At 53.0% G+C, this 13,576-nt stretch overlaps 1 protein-coding gene across 6 annotated transcripts in view; it reads right to left on the bottom strand.

The window, feature by feature from the left end:
- Window positions 1–10,473: 10,473 nt before the first annotated feature.
- Window positions 10,474–13,576, bottom strand: part of ABHD6 (abhydrolase domain containing 6, acylglycerol lipase) — a 19,932-nt gene continuing 16,829 nt past the window's right edge. For all 6 annotated transcript variants that reach the window (XM_064156755.1, XM_064156756.1, XM_064156754.1 and 3 more), the window contains 2 exons: window positions 13,057–13,157; window positions 10,474–12,398 (listed from right to left, as the gene is read on the bottom strand). In XM_064156755.1, the coding sequence (XP_064012825.1) occupies window positions 12,222–12,398; window positions 13,057–13,157 (278 nt within the window). In that variant the 3' untranslated portion in view covers window positions 10,474–12,221. The remainder of the gene's footprint in view (window positions 12,399–13,056; window positions 13,158–13,576) is intronic.

The following is a 13,576-nucleotide window of genomic DNA, read 5'->3' as shown; positions in this document are numbered from 1 at the left end:
GCCACTTAGGGTCTCATGAAAGATGGCGTGGTGGGAAGTAACACTTCACCTCCTGCAATCCTGGCCATACACATGAACTCCTGGGGGGCTTCATGTCTCATGAAATGGCCTGTTTGTGTGTGTATCTGCCCACTCTGCTTGAGATGCAGTCTGGGAGAGCGAATGGGCCATTGCAGAAGTAGACCTCACCCACACGAGCACCCCAGTCCTGCCCTGCACACCTGTGGACACAGGCTGGCCTTGGCTGCTGGCACAGGGCTCAGCACAGGGTAATGTTATCATTTATTGCCAGAGCTTAAGCACAGTGGGTGTGCCTCCTCCCGCTGCCCCGGACTTCACCTCACCTTCCCTGCCCTTCCCAGCTCCTCCAGGTCAAGCTGCCCGGCGTTGCTGGCTCTATTTTAGCTCGAGAGATCAGTTGTCTCCCTGTCAGAGGCTCATGTTTTCATTCAACTCCCTTTCAGCTTCCCAAATTAGCACAAACAGGCTCCTGTTCTGTTTGCCTTGGAAGAAGATGCATTGCCATGAATTATTTTTGATTCAAGTAAACCAAGCCTCTACTTGGCTTTTTTTTCCCCAGCTCGTTTTTGATGGTGGCTAATTTCAGTGTTCAGAGAAGCGAGTGTGAGGTCTCTGGCCAGTGCCCAGCGAGGCACTGGAAACACCCTGGGCTCCCTGCCTTGCCACTGCTGCAAAGCCAGCACAGGCCCAGCCCTGCTGCAATGGGCTGCTTATGTTCCTGAGCCCTGAAACAGTCCCAGGCTGGGGGCTCGCTCTCACAGCAGCACCCAGAGCACTGGTTTCCAAACCTGGTAGTAGGTGGCACAGTGGATGCTGTGGTACCAGGCTGTTCTGTCACTCCTTCCCTCCTGCTGCCTGTGTCTGTTGATACTAGAACAAGGGCCAGGCCTCCCCCTGGCACGCTGCAGGTCTTGGCATCATTTTCCTCCACCCAGCATGCCACTGGCAAGGTTTCCCAGTCTGGAGCAGCTGGGCTGAACACAGGCGGGCGGGCATGCAGCTGCCACTGCTACCAGGCATCCTCCAGCCAGGCCAGAGAAAATGCACCAGCTTGGCATTGCTCCATGGTGATAAGGATGAGGGCAGGTGGTTATGCTGTGAGGGGGCAGCAGCCCATTCCCAGCACATGGGCGGAGTTGTGAAAGCAAGGATTTGTCCCAGTGCTGCTGTTCCCAGCAGCTGAGCCAAGGGATTAATAGGTGCAGCAATTCCTCCTTAACCTGCTGGAGCAGTGCAGGTTCCCATTCCCACTGCCCAGCCCCCTTCTTCACCCACTCAGTGCCACTCTTACCTCAGAAGGAGGGTTTCTTTCACTGCCTCTGTCCCAAAGCTTCCTCTGCATTTGCAGCTGGGAGGAGAAACACCTCCTGGGGTAGGGGGTGGGTACAGGGGAGCAGCCAAACCTGGGGTGGAGTTAGGGGGTACTGGCAGTCTGCCCTTGGCTATTGAGTGGCACCACAGAGGCTGCAGCACAGCATGGCACACCAGCACCAGGTGAGGGTCCATGCAGACTGAAACCAGGCAAAAGGCCTGCAGCAGCACCTCAGGCCAGGGTCCTGCAGCCCAAACGGTGCCAGGGGATTTTCGGGTGATGAGTTGTACAAGGCTTCATGTCAGCAAGGGTGCATGAAGGCAGTGTTGACTCAGTGCTCACCCCAGACTATTTTTAGCACTTGTTTTGCAATGGAACAGAAGCTCCTTGCCTATCTGCACGTGGTTACCTTGGGGGTGCAGCCCTTCCCAGCACAGCAAGCCCCTCAGCCCTGCAATGGGGGCAAAGCAGTAACTTTGCAGGCTGGCACAGAGAGCCCCTGCAGCAGGGCCAGGTGCCTTGGGGGGCAATGACCCCACTGAGCCCCCACTCCCTGCAACGCAATCCTCCAGCCCCCACTGATAGCCCTTTCCACCATTGATCCACCTAGACACACAGAGAGCTATTTATAGCTGAGGCTGATGTTGATTTGGATCAAGTGGAAGATAACAAGGATATGTTTACACTTACCTCTCAGCCTGTGGAGGAAAATAGGCTTTGCTGGCTCAGGCAGGCTCTGTTCAACCTGTCAGTGCACAGCCAGGTTCTGGAACAAGTGACTCCCATGATGGAGATGGTGGAGGGATGCACCTCACATGCACTGAGAGCACAGCAGATGCAGCAGGACAAGCCCTGACATGCCAGCTGCCATTGTGCCATCCTGCCTGACCAGAGCGTCCACTCCTGTGCCCACTGCTTGGGGGAGTGGTGGCACAGGGAGCTCACAGCTCCAGATTCACAGGTCTCAGAGCCCATCCTGACCCCATCCCCTGAGCTCCTCTGTCCTATGGAAGGGTGGGTGGGTACCTGTGGCACCCTGTTCCTCCCAACACAGTTGTGCCCTCACTGGGCATCAGTGCATCTTGCATCGCGGGAAGGAGGTTTCAAATCAAAAGCTCCAGCTTGGCAACATCCAACTGCCAAAAGAGTTGCTTTAATGATTATGTTGTGAGTGTTTGTGTTTGCTGTGATGAGCAGCATCTAAAAATATCAAACACACTAACTCACCCTGTAATGAGATGTTTGGCAGGGGGAGCTACCACAGAAAACAAACCAGTGAAGCTGAGAGGCTTTTCCCATTGGGAAAACATGTGGAACTGCCATTCACTCCTCCAAAACAGTCAAATTAATCCATGGCTTTTGAGAGGAAGATCATTTACCTCATGGCTGCGTTTCCCCTTCACTTCAGCTCCATGCATGAACTCTGGAGGCATGGGATCCTGGTAGGACAGGATCTGGTAGAGGTGTGAAGATGCCCCAGGTCAGGCCAGGTATGCCCAAACTCATCTCACATGGCCCTAGCACCTGCACTGCACTAATAGCCACTGTTTTCTGTTAGGTTTTATTTAATTTCTGGTTATACAGAGATGATGATGTGGCTGGGTTTGGCCACATCTAAGGAAATCCCTAAGGGGATTTCAGCAGCAGCTGCCTTGGGCAAGTGACTTATCCTGTAAGCTGCCAGCCCCACAGCCAAGAGAGAGTAAAGCAGTGAGCAGCTGTGAGTGAAGTTTTCAAGAGGGAATTTCTGGGCAATCTTTACGTTAAGCTGTGCTGGTCAGTCCAGCCTGTGGCAGACACATCTCTTCACAAGTGCTTGGACAGGTTTTAATGACCACAATTTGACTATGCTGAAGGCAGCACTGGCAGGGCTGCAGCAGGGGTGGGCATCCGGTGCCAGCTCTTGGGTGTCCATGTCTCTGGCATGGCTGTGGGTAGACCAGCACAGACCCTGGAATTACCTTGGGGCAGATTACTGGGGGATATGGGGATCCTTAAGGGTGGGAGGTGGCACAGATCCTGGAAATCGGGAGCTGGCTCCTGCTGGCAACAGAGCAGCAGGGATCACTCCAATCACAGTAATGTTCCTAGGAGAGTAGCATCTATCCCCAGTGACTAAATCTTAGACAAACCTCTTTGCTCTTTGTGTCTGGGAAGGGAACTGGGAGGCCTTGCTCCCACCCACCTTTGTCCCTCCAGGCGTTGGGGGCCAGAACAACAGCCGTGGCCCCAGCGTGGGGAGAGGTGTGAGCGTGATAAGAGCAAGTTTCGGTCACAACCATGCCGTGGAGGCATGCAGAGGTCACATTGTGTCCCTCATGTTTGGGATATGAGGGCACATCCCAGGAGAGCTGATGGATGTGGCTCAGCTTTTGATTTATAGCAGCTCTTATCAAGGAAGCTTTCTGTGCTGTTTGTGATGGGGGGGAAAGCAGCCAACGACCTTTTCAGTGACAGGAGTGACCCACAGCTCTGCTGCTGACACACACAGTTTTAAACACACAGCCTTGCCTGGGCACAGTGCCTGACAGCCCTTGGTGGCCTTTTGAGCACCAGTCTCCCTCGGTCAACAGGGCAAGATGTTGGCCTCTCTCCTCCTGTGCCTGGCACAGGATAGCACTAGGAAAGCTGGAGCCGACCCTGAGCTGCTCTTTTGGCAGGGATTTCACTCACTCAATTAAAGGCAAACCCACCCAGAGCAGTGTCCCAGGGCTGTGGCACAGTCAAGTGATAAAGTGCTTGGTTTCTAAGCATTTCCAGCGTGAGGGCATGGTGACTGAGCTCCTGGGGGCCATGGTGACTGAGCTCCTGGGGGCCATGGGGATGAGAGAAAGTAGTTTGAAAAAGCAGAGAGATATTTGCAGGTGGCTGCTGCTTGTCTCACATGACTCTCTGCTCCCATCCCCACCCTGAATACTTCTCGTGAGTGGACTGCCTTTTGCTGGTGGACCACTGGTGTGGCATGGGAGTGGGAGGAGAGCATTCCTCCTCCACAGCACCCACCCAAAAGCAAGAGGCCATGAGAACCATCAGGCCTATCCCACAGACCTTCATCACCAACCATGCACAGCTGCTCCCTGCAGCTGGCCTTTATGCCACCAGCTCTCAGTGCCCCAGCAAAAGGAGATGAGGAGTGGGCTGATTTGCACCCCAGTGCTATAAGAGTACCCAAGTCTGGGGACCGTACATGCGTCAACAGCACCATGAGCAGCAGTGCTTCATCCTGCAAGAGCTGGGATGCCAGTGGGGACAAAGCTGCTGTCAGGAACCTTTCCAGATTTTTTTCTATACACTGCCTCTGTCCTGCTGAAACCCAGCATGTACACCACACGCCTCACACTCAGGTCTCCACCCTGGTCTTTGCACCTTTACACTGCCTTTTCCCACCACATATTCTGGGCAGCTGCACCCAGGGATGCTTAATGCTCAGGGCCACCAACTTTCCTGTCCCCTTGCATGCTCAGGCACACACTGTGGCCCCTGCACCCCCCCAAACCTGCTCCAGGAACTACAAGTAGAAACACAGCAAGGTCAAGGGTATGCACTGCCAAAAAACATGAAATCAATTAATAATTAAATATGGGTCTTGCTAGGAGAGACTGGTTAGAGTACGCAGTTCTGTGCCTTATTGCTGGCCCCAGCTGCACCCTAGAGTCACCCAGGAGAGGACCGAGCTGAAACTGGGGAACAGAAGAGTAGCAAAGGGACTGATCTGGAGCAACAAGGAGATCGCATCTCAGCCCTGCCCATGGAGGAGCCTAAAGCCCCACGGGCTGAGCTCACCTGGGGCTCACAAGTGGGAGGAGTTCAGCCATCCCCTACCCCCAGCACAAGTTGGTCTGGGGTGGGAGCCTTGGTAGCCAAAGCCCAGGGCCCCTACACAGGCAGGGCATGGATGGGCTGGCTTATACCCAGGGCAGAACTGTTACATAAAGGCAGGAACACATGTGGGCTGCCAGGTGAGACCATAAATAGTGTTTGTGCCAGAACACTAACTCCAGAGCCAGCAGGACAGGGGAGCCATGCTTGGGGGAAGCCAGGCCCAGGCAGGTGAAGGCAGTGGTGTAGGCACAGGAGCCCCCAGGGCAGGATACAGCATTCGGGATAGACCAGGCAAAGTTTGTACTCCCTCTCAGCCTGTGCTATTTAAATCTCTGTCTTGTGAAAGCAAGACCCAAACCAAGCAAATAAATGTTATCTGGAAACACAAAAGCCCTGACAAATCTCCCGAAAATTCCCGTGGGCAGCACGGTGGTTGCACAACGGGAAGAGGCTGTTGGTCCCACTCGCTCTGCGCCGGCACTGCGCAAGCCTCCGCCCGGGGCTGCGGGCTCCGGCGCCGGCTCAAACGCAGCTGAACACAGCGGCAGGCCAGTCGGACAGGCAAGGTTTCCAGGTAACCCGTGGCCAGGTGCACCTCGAATTCAGCGATCAAGCACTGCAGGGATGTTTGCTGGAGCCTTCCTGACCGTGCCACTCTGGTTGGGTAGATGGGAAATGCTGGCAGGGGAGCACGGACTACAGACGCCAGGAGGAAGGTGCAGCACAGGCTCTGCTGAGCTGTGTGGCACGGGAGACCTGGCATCACTTCCCCAGGGGTACAGGGGGCTTGATCTCGCACACATTGCCCCCTTCTCCTCCAGCCTCCCTGTGCAAGGGGCTGCATGCACTGCCATTACTCCTGGCAATGTCCCTGCCCAGCGCCCCCTGCTTTTTTCGCTTTACATCCCCTGCATTATCACAGAATCACAGAAACATCCAGGTTGGAAAAGACCCTCAGGATCACCAAGCCCAACCTATAACCCTACTGTACAAGAACCGTATCCCTAAGCACCACATCCAAACGACCCCTGAACACATCCAGCGTTGGTGGCTCAAGCTGCTCCCTGGGCAGCTCCCCCACCCTGAGCCAACACTAACAGCTTTCCCGATCTGTTTTCCAGGAGCATGGAGGGGCAAATCAGGCTCTTGAAAAACAAGTTAATGATTTAACTCCTTTCAAGGGTGACCTGCCCTTAAACTTCAACGTCTGGACATCTTATGGAGTGAGACAGTTTGACCCTGAGAGCACCATTCTCCAAACACAAGACAGGAATGCTGGGCTTTGCCCCTGAACTGGTGACACACAGGTTAGGGATGCATGGAGCACTCCGCTCCCATAGGAGAAGCAGCCAGACCTTGCCCAGGCATCAGCCCAAAACAAGGAGCAGGACGCCGGCGAGGTGCTAGGCTGCGCTGGATGCGGTTTGGAACTGGAGGGGTGCAGCATGAGGACTTCCCTCTGCTCCCCCTGGGGTGCTGCAGTCTCTCCATGTTAGTCACTTGCTGCCACCTGGTGCCACTTCACCACAGTGCTGGGGATCTGGGATGTTGAAACTGGTGATGACATACGTGTCGAGGATGGGGACCTCATGGGCATAAAGCAGATGATGTCCCCATCCTTGACACCAGTGGTCCCTCCCAACCAGCCCCACTTCTCCAGAGGGCAACCTTCACCTGGTTCTCCAAACAGGCCAGCGACCTCTCTCCTGCCTGCGGGGTCAAAGCCGGGATTTCAAATATTTCCTAACCTCTCAGGCATCACTGAGGGTTATTTCCCCTAAGGCTGTTCCAGCCATCAAACCTGGAGGTGGTCCCCATAGCGTTCCAGAACAGGCTGGAATCGGGGATAAAGCACAAGCACCTAGAAACCAGCAAGGTGTTAGATAAGAAGTATGACTCACATCACTCCAGATCAATAGACCCCCAAGGCAAAGAGAGAGCAGCAGGGATTCTATTCCTTTAGCAGGGCTTTTGTCAAGCAAGACTTTGTAACTCTTACTGGAAAAATAAGGAAACTCAAGACCAACTGAACCTGCAAGCTGGCTGCAAAACATGCAGCAAATTTTTTCTCACTTGTTACCAATGGCTCCCTGTGGAAGTGGAAGAAGACACGCTGTTCTCCACAGCTCCATCACTGGCTCACAGCTCACTAATTGAGCTGAAGGACAGGGTGCTTAATGAATACACAGCTGAGCCTGTCCCAAGGGGTACACTGGAGAGCTGGGGTAGGATCCAGATGATCTTGACAAACGGACAAAAAGAAGCAGGAGGGGAGAAAGGAGGATGCAATTCTAGAAAGACCAACAACACAGGATTCTGCTCTCAGGCACAAATAATCAGTGTGCAAAGGTAGACTAGAGAGCAAGACTGCAGGACAAGGTGACTCACAGGCTGCACAATGTCAGTTAGGGTGGTTGGAGGGGTGGTTGTTATTGTTACAATCTATTTATTTTAAACCCAAACTGACAGGATGTTTGCCCTTAACACACTCATGAAGCAAGATACTTGCTGTTTGAAGCCAAAGTCTGAGCCCACAGTTTGCCCAGCTGCCTGCATTACCCCTCCAGATAGAGGAGCAGCACATGGCAGAGCCTTCAGGGTTTTATTCTGGACACAGCAAGTCTGCAAACATGCAAGAGGGCACTGCAGGAGTTATGAACATGTGTTCAATGAGAATGGTAGAAGTAGTAAGCTTAAATTTCAACAGACATTCAGGATACTCGTTAGGACACCCTATGAGCCTGGTACCTCCCAGGTAGCTGGAGTGGGATGCCCAAGACTGATGGGATGATTTGGGGCTGATGCAGAAGGGATGGCCTGGATGACCTCTCAAGGTTTCTCCCAGTCCTACATTACTGCCATCCCATGAAAAGACTGCAGAGCAGCACAAGCAGCTCTTTCAGGGCACAGACAGACTCTGCCTGGGCACCTGAGCTCTCCTGGGCTTCCCCAGCCCTTGGGTAGCAAAGGCAGAGGCCACTGAGAGCTTGTGTGAAGCCTCATCTGCACCTGTGCTTGCCTTATGCCTTGCAAGGACTTCGTTTTACCTATCCAAGGAATGCAGGTGAGCTGCACTGAAGCGGTGCAGATCCTGGGCTGGGGGAATGACCTGCACATCCCTTTGCAGGGAAGCAAAAATCCCTGTGCTGTTACCAGAAACCTGCCAGCTCACCCAGTGCACCTGTCCAGCTTTTCCCGGAACGCAGCAAAACAAATAAAACCAACAGAGCAGCACACCAGGGCTGTGCGTGGGCTCCGCTCTGCTCAGCAAAACAAGTTTCTGGGAGAGAGTGGGGTTAAAAAAAAGCAAGCGGTGAGCTGCCACTGTCTCTGCCGGGCACCTGCCTTCGGGCAGCAGCCGGAGCCCTTCTCAGAGCACCCCAGGCACAGCCCATTGCTGGACAGGTGAAAGAAGCAGTTTTAAAAGGCTGAAGACAAAGGTTTTCTGTACGAAAGGAATGTCTCAGCCTGCGGGTGAGGCGCAGCAGACAGGCAGCGCTGTTGGGCAGGGAATGGCAGGGAAAAGCCACCAGTGCTAGTTCAGTGAATGATCCCAAACTGCCCCCAGGAGGCTGGCGCTTGGAAAAGGGCCTCCCAGAGGGAAAACCAACCAAAACCCAAACACTCACCAGATTCTCTCTGTTTTCACTGTGTTTGCCACAGGTCTCAGCCAAAGGATCCAAGCCCAAGACCCTTGTCACAGCATCGGAAAGCCACAGGCTGTAGGAGTGTGTGCCTCCATCGTGTCCTGAGATGCAGAGACATGGGTAGGGGACTGTGATGCCTCCTCTCACACCGAACGAGAGGGGCTGTGCCCCAAGGTGTTCCCATCCAGGTTTCTGTGGGAAAACCAGCTTGTGTCTAAGAGGATTGTGAAACACATTGAGTCAGGAGAAGGTTCAGCTGGGCAAGAAGGTTCTCCTGGGGTGAGCGGCACCCATGGCAGCACCTGAACCACAGTGCCAGACCCCCCTAGACATCATTCTGACAGAGGATGTGCTGGTGAACATCCCTCCTCAAGGCTGCAGATGCTGTTATTCTCCTTTTCTTGAAAAATAGGAGAAAGATATTTCTCCACTGCAGACAGACATCTGGCTGCAGTTGTGTGGAGCAGGACCCAGCCAAGATTTCCCTGGATGCCTATATTTCAAGGACACAACATTTTCCCCTGCAACAGCAGCTGGGCACATATTGAGTGCCCAGGAGCTGCTCCCACCAACTCTGTCCTTTCTACTCCTGCAGACATCCCAGGAGAAGGTGACAGGCACCAGCACAGGCCTAGATGCTGAGCAGCAAAACAACTTGCTTGGAGGTATCATTAGCAATTAGCAAGCCAGCCTGTTGTTTTCCAGAGCCTGCTTCCAGGACACAATGAATCGACCTTGGCAAGACCTGCAATAACCAGGGGTCAAATCCTTACCTAGCTTTTCTATGAGCCTCTACCTCCATGAGCCTTCCTGTAGGAACAGAAGACAGTGACTTGAATGAGTAATTTGTGACACAAACTTTGTTTCATCAGAGTATTTGCACAACTGCTGTTTGCATACCTGTTCACAATAAACTGACTTTTCCAGTCTTTCTCAAAGAGGTCTGCAATATTGGAATGGGTGTACACTCAGCTAAATATTTACAAATACATTTTCTATTTGCAAGGTTGTATCACAAACAGATTAATGATTAATCTATAACACAATCCAGGGAGGATACAGAAAATAATCTCACTGACCCAAAGTGAGCTGAATCCAGAGCCCAGTGTGCAAGAAATGTAGTGCAGATTAACAGTTGAACACAGAGTCATTTCAAGGCTCACTGTACCTAAGGCTGAACCCTAATTTTGGCTGATTGAGCCCATCATTCTTACATTACAAGCATTAAGCAATATTCTTGCTTGTAAAAATATTTATTGTTGCTGAGGCCGTGGAACAGAAAACTGGGTCAGAAGTTACAGGTCTGCAAAGAACTCTGGGTCAAATTCCTTAGCTGTTCTGTGGGAAAGTGTCCTGGGTTGTAACAAAAATATTTGGAATCCAATGAGGTCCCTCCCTCCTGCCATGCCAGGATGCTCTGGCTGCGTGCAGGTTCCCAGTGCCTAGTTTGCTGTGACCAGAATCCGCTGATGGTTCCACTTGTGGTTCTCTCAGCTCTGCCCAAAGGATGCCCAAACCCACCAGGAAAAGTAGGACTCTCTGCCTGTTGTCAAATGCTGTGTACAGCCCAGGGAGGCTGGGAAGTGGCTGGAGGCTCAATGCCAAGGGAGCAGCAGCTGAAAGCGTAGCAGTAGCCCTTCTTCCTCAAAGAAAAAATACTGCACAGTGGACTCCTTAAATCACTATCTTTTAATAGCCATATAAATCCGTTGTGTACAGCAATCAGTGGCATATGAGGAACCATACAGATACCCAACAAGAAATTCTGGCTTTGACCACATAAAACTATCACCTCTTTTTTTTCCTTCTTAAATCAACTCCTGTAGTAGAAACAATAACAGAGCAATTAACAGCGAAGTTCTAATTTTCTAAAAGAACAATGTTTCTTCTCTTAAAAAGAGCAGAGAAGCTGATGGGAAGTTTCAGATAGCTGTACAGATTGGGGTTCCTCAAAGAGATGGCGAGAAGACAGTTGGCAGCACCGCGAGCGTGCACACCCAGTCTGCGGGTGGGCCCTAGCAGCACCTGGCGTGAGCCCCTGAGGAGAGCTGGGGGTGACCAAGGGGTGACAGCTGCCTGCTGCTCTGCCTCCGAGGGGACTACATATCACCTTGCCCTCCAGCAGCCACGGTCCTGTAGAGACAGGACCAGCTCTCTGCCCCTGGGACCTGTGGCAGGGGCCTGCATCTGGGGAGGTGCAGGACCCATCCCCATCCATCGCCCTGCAGGCTGCAAAGCGTAGCTCATCTGCATTGCCTGTTTCCAGCGATAATTTCATTTGGTCGGGAGTTACAACCATTGAGAGCACACACAAGCACACTGTACCTTTCCATGCCACCGCCCAGCACCTTGCGGGTGAGCTGTCCCCTTCCTGACTGCCCAGCCAGCCCAGGAGCCCTGGCCCCCCGCCCTGGTAACATACACAGCCTGCTCCCCACTTCATGCCTGGTTTCAGTGGTGTCGGCGTTTGCAGAATTCACAGAATTCAGTATCATCTCCATCAGTGTGTTCAGCAGTGTACGTGGTAGAAGAGTTCACCCGAGTTTGCTGACTCCGACCCTGCCCACAGGCTTATTGCTGACTTGGGCTCAGGAACCGAATCTCTCCGGGCAGTTTCCGTCCCTCTGGATCTCTCTGGGCAGTTTCCTTCCCTCTGGATGACAGAACAATGTCGACGCTGCTGTCTGCACCCGCAGTTCTCACTTGCTACGTTCAACCTCAGGGGGAGCCATCCCCCAGGCAAGGCGGGCTGTGCCACACATGCCCTGCCTGCCCTGGGCAACATTAAGGCAATACACATACACAGGAGCTGTTTGGGGATTAAAACAACCCACTCAAAGTGTAAACATTTTTGCACGCACAGTCATTGACTTCCACGCATGAAGATTTCCGCAGTTTTCTGCATACATCACGAGTTAAGGAGCTACACAAAGAGCACTGGAGCAGACACCTGGAGCACTGGGGGTCTCTTACAGCACGGCAGCATGCAACGCGGTGGACTCTAAGTAGTAGAAATATTCTAAGTCAGTCCAGGATTCTTCCTCCTTCCTACACCTCTTATATAGCTTAGGTAAATGTCATTAACAATTACATGCCGGTAACTCGGGTACGATGGGCGGCTGCATAAGGAGCTTCAGGGCACGGCATGGCTAGCGCTGGGTGATTTCAGCTCGTTTGCACTTTATCTCTAAGTAGAAAAGGGAGAGATTCTGCTTCCATTCCTCTATCTATGGAGGTTGCTCAATGACCCCTAGGTCGCTGTGCCAGTGGTGCTATAGGTTTAGGTATCAGTGATTCTGCCTTCCTCAGGGACTTTGGCACATTCACCCCGATTCATACAAGATCCCTGAGAACGTATCAAAGCTGCAGTACTTTACAATTGAAAAGACTTGGCGTGGGTGCTCAGCTCCTCGCTACACTCACGCCTGCTTCTTGTTGTTGTCCATGCTGTGAAGCAGTGCAAAGAACTCTAGGATGAGATTGGCTGTCTTGCGAGGCCGCTCCACCACCACGGAGTGCCCACAGTTCTCCAGGATGTACACGTGGCAGTCTGGGATAGCGCTTGCTAAAACACTGGCACCAGAGACATCCAGGACCTGGGTGGCAGCAGAAGAAACAGTCACTCCCACGGGAATGGCAAGGTTTTGGTGGCCCCATTGGAGTTGCTTTTGCAAGTCTAGTTGAGATGCTGAGCGGGAATGTAGATATAGTCCTTGTGATGTCAGCCCCACTTCATGGTACCTGTGCTTGGGGACAGCGAGGCTGCTGGCCTCAGCATGCAACAGGGAACTCTCTTGGATGCATTTTGGCTGCCAGCACAGTACAAAGAGGTCACTGCAAACAAACGCTTGCAGCTTTACATTTACAATGCCCTTTGCACACCTGCAGCTTGCCTCCTTCCCCTCCCTCTGTAACAAGTCCCTAACTGCCTGCCCACGAGCAGCCAGTTGCCAGGACAACTCCCTTTGCTGGCACTTTATTCCTCTTCCCATGCCACCTGCCATGGTGCTGGCATCTGCCCCCTCACCCTCCTCAGTGCCAGCTCTGCTCTCTTCTCCCTCTGGCTAGCACCTTGCTGCCCATTACCCCATTGAACCCCCATATCCAAACCCACCAGGGCCAAGGACACATGTGTGCCAGCTCCCCTCAGAGCAGCACACATCTCAGAAGCACAGCCCATGATATGCCCCGGTGGGTGGACATGGGCAGAGATGGAGACATGGTCCCACAGGGGAGGTGGAGCGGGTCACCTACCTGGTCCTGCTTTCCCCAGATGACCTGTGTCGGTGCTTTGATCTTGCTCATGTTCTCATGCAGAGAGTGCCTGGACTTTTCATCCACAATTTCTAAAAACACTAGTGGGGCCAAGAAAACAGTCAGTCCCACAGGCAGGATGCCTCATCTTCCCTCCTTGCAGGAATCTCTGTGGGCCAGCCTTGTTAGTGTCCCCTTGCTGGGAAACCCAGGCAGGGGTGACAGGCAGAGTCCTGGCAGGCTACCCTTGCAAAGGCTGAGTCCTGCATTGCCACCAAGCCCCTCTATTCACAGACATTAATACTAATTAACTCAGCTGGGAGGATGAAAGCAAAGCAGCAACCCCAATCCCATGAGGGTAGCAACAGGTTGCTAACAGTGACCCCAGAGCATCCCCAAATTGTTAGTGATGGGGCCCATTCCTACCCTCAGCAAGGTAGCAGGAGGGTGCAGGGGACAGATGGCAACAAGGGCCCAGGGTCAGTCTGTCCCCATGCCCACAGGGGTCCAGCTGGAAAGC

The sequence above is a fragment of the Pogoniulus pusillus genome, chromosome 16 (assembly GCF_015220805.1).
Source record: "Pogoniulus pusillus isolate bPogPus1 chromosome 16, bPogPus1.pri, whole genome shotgun sequence".
NCBI lineage: Eukaryota > Metazoa > Chordata > Aves > Piciformes > Lybiidae > Pogoniulus > Pogoniulus pusillus.
Note: the sequence above shows the minus strand (reverse complement) of the source record. Positions and strands in the feature narration are given on the sequence as shown.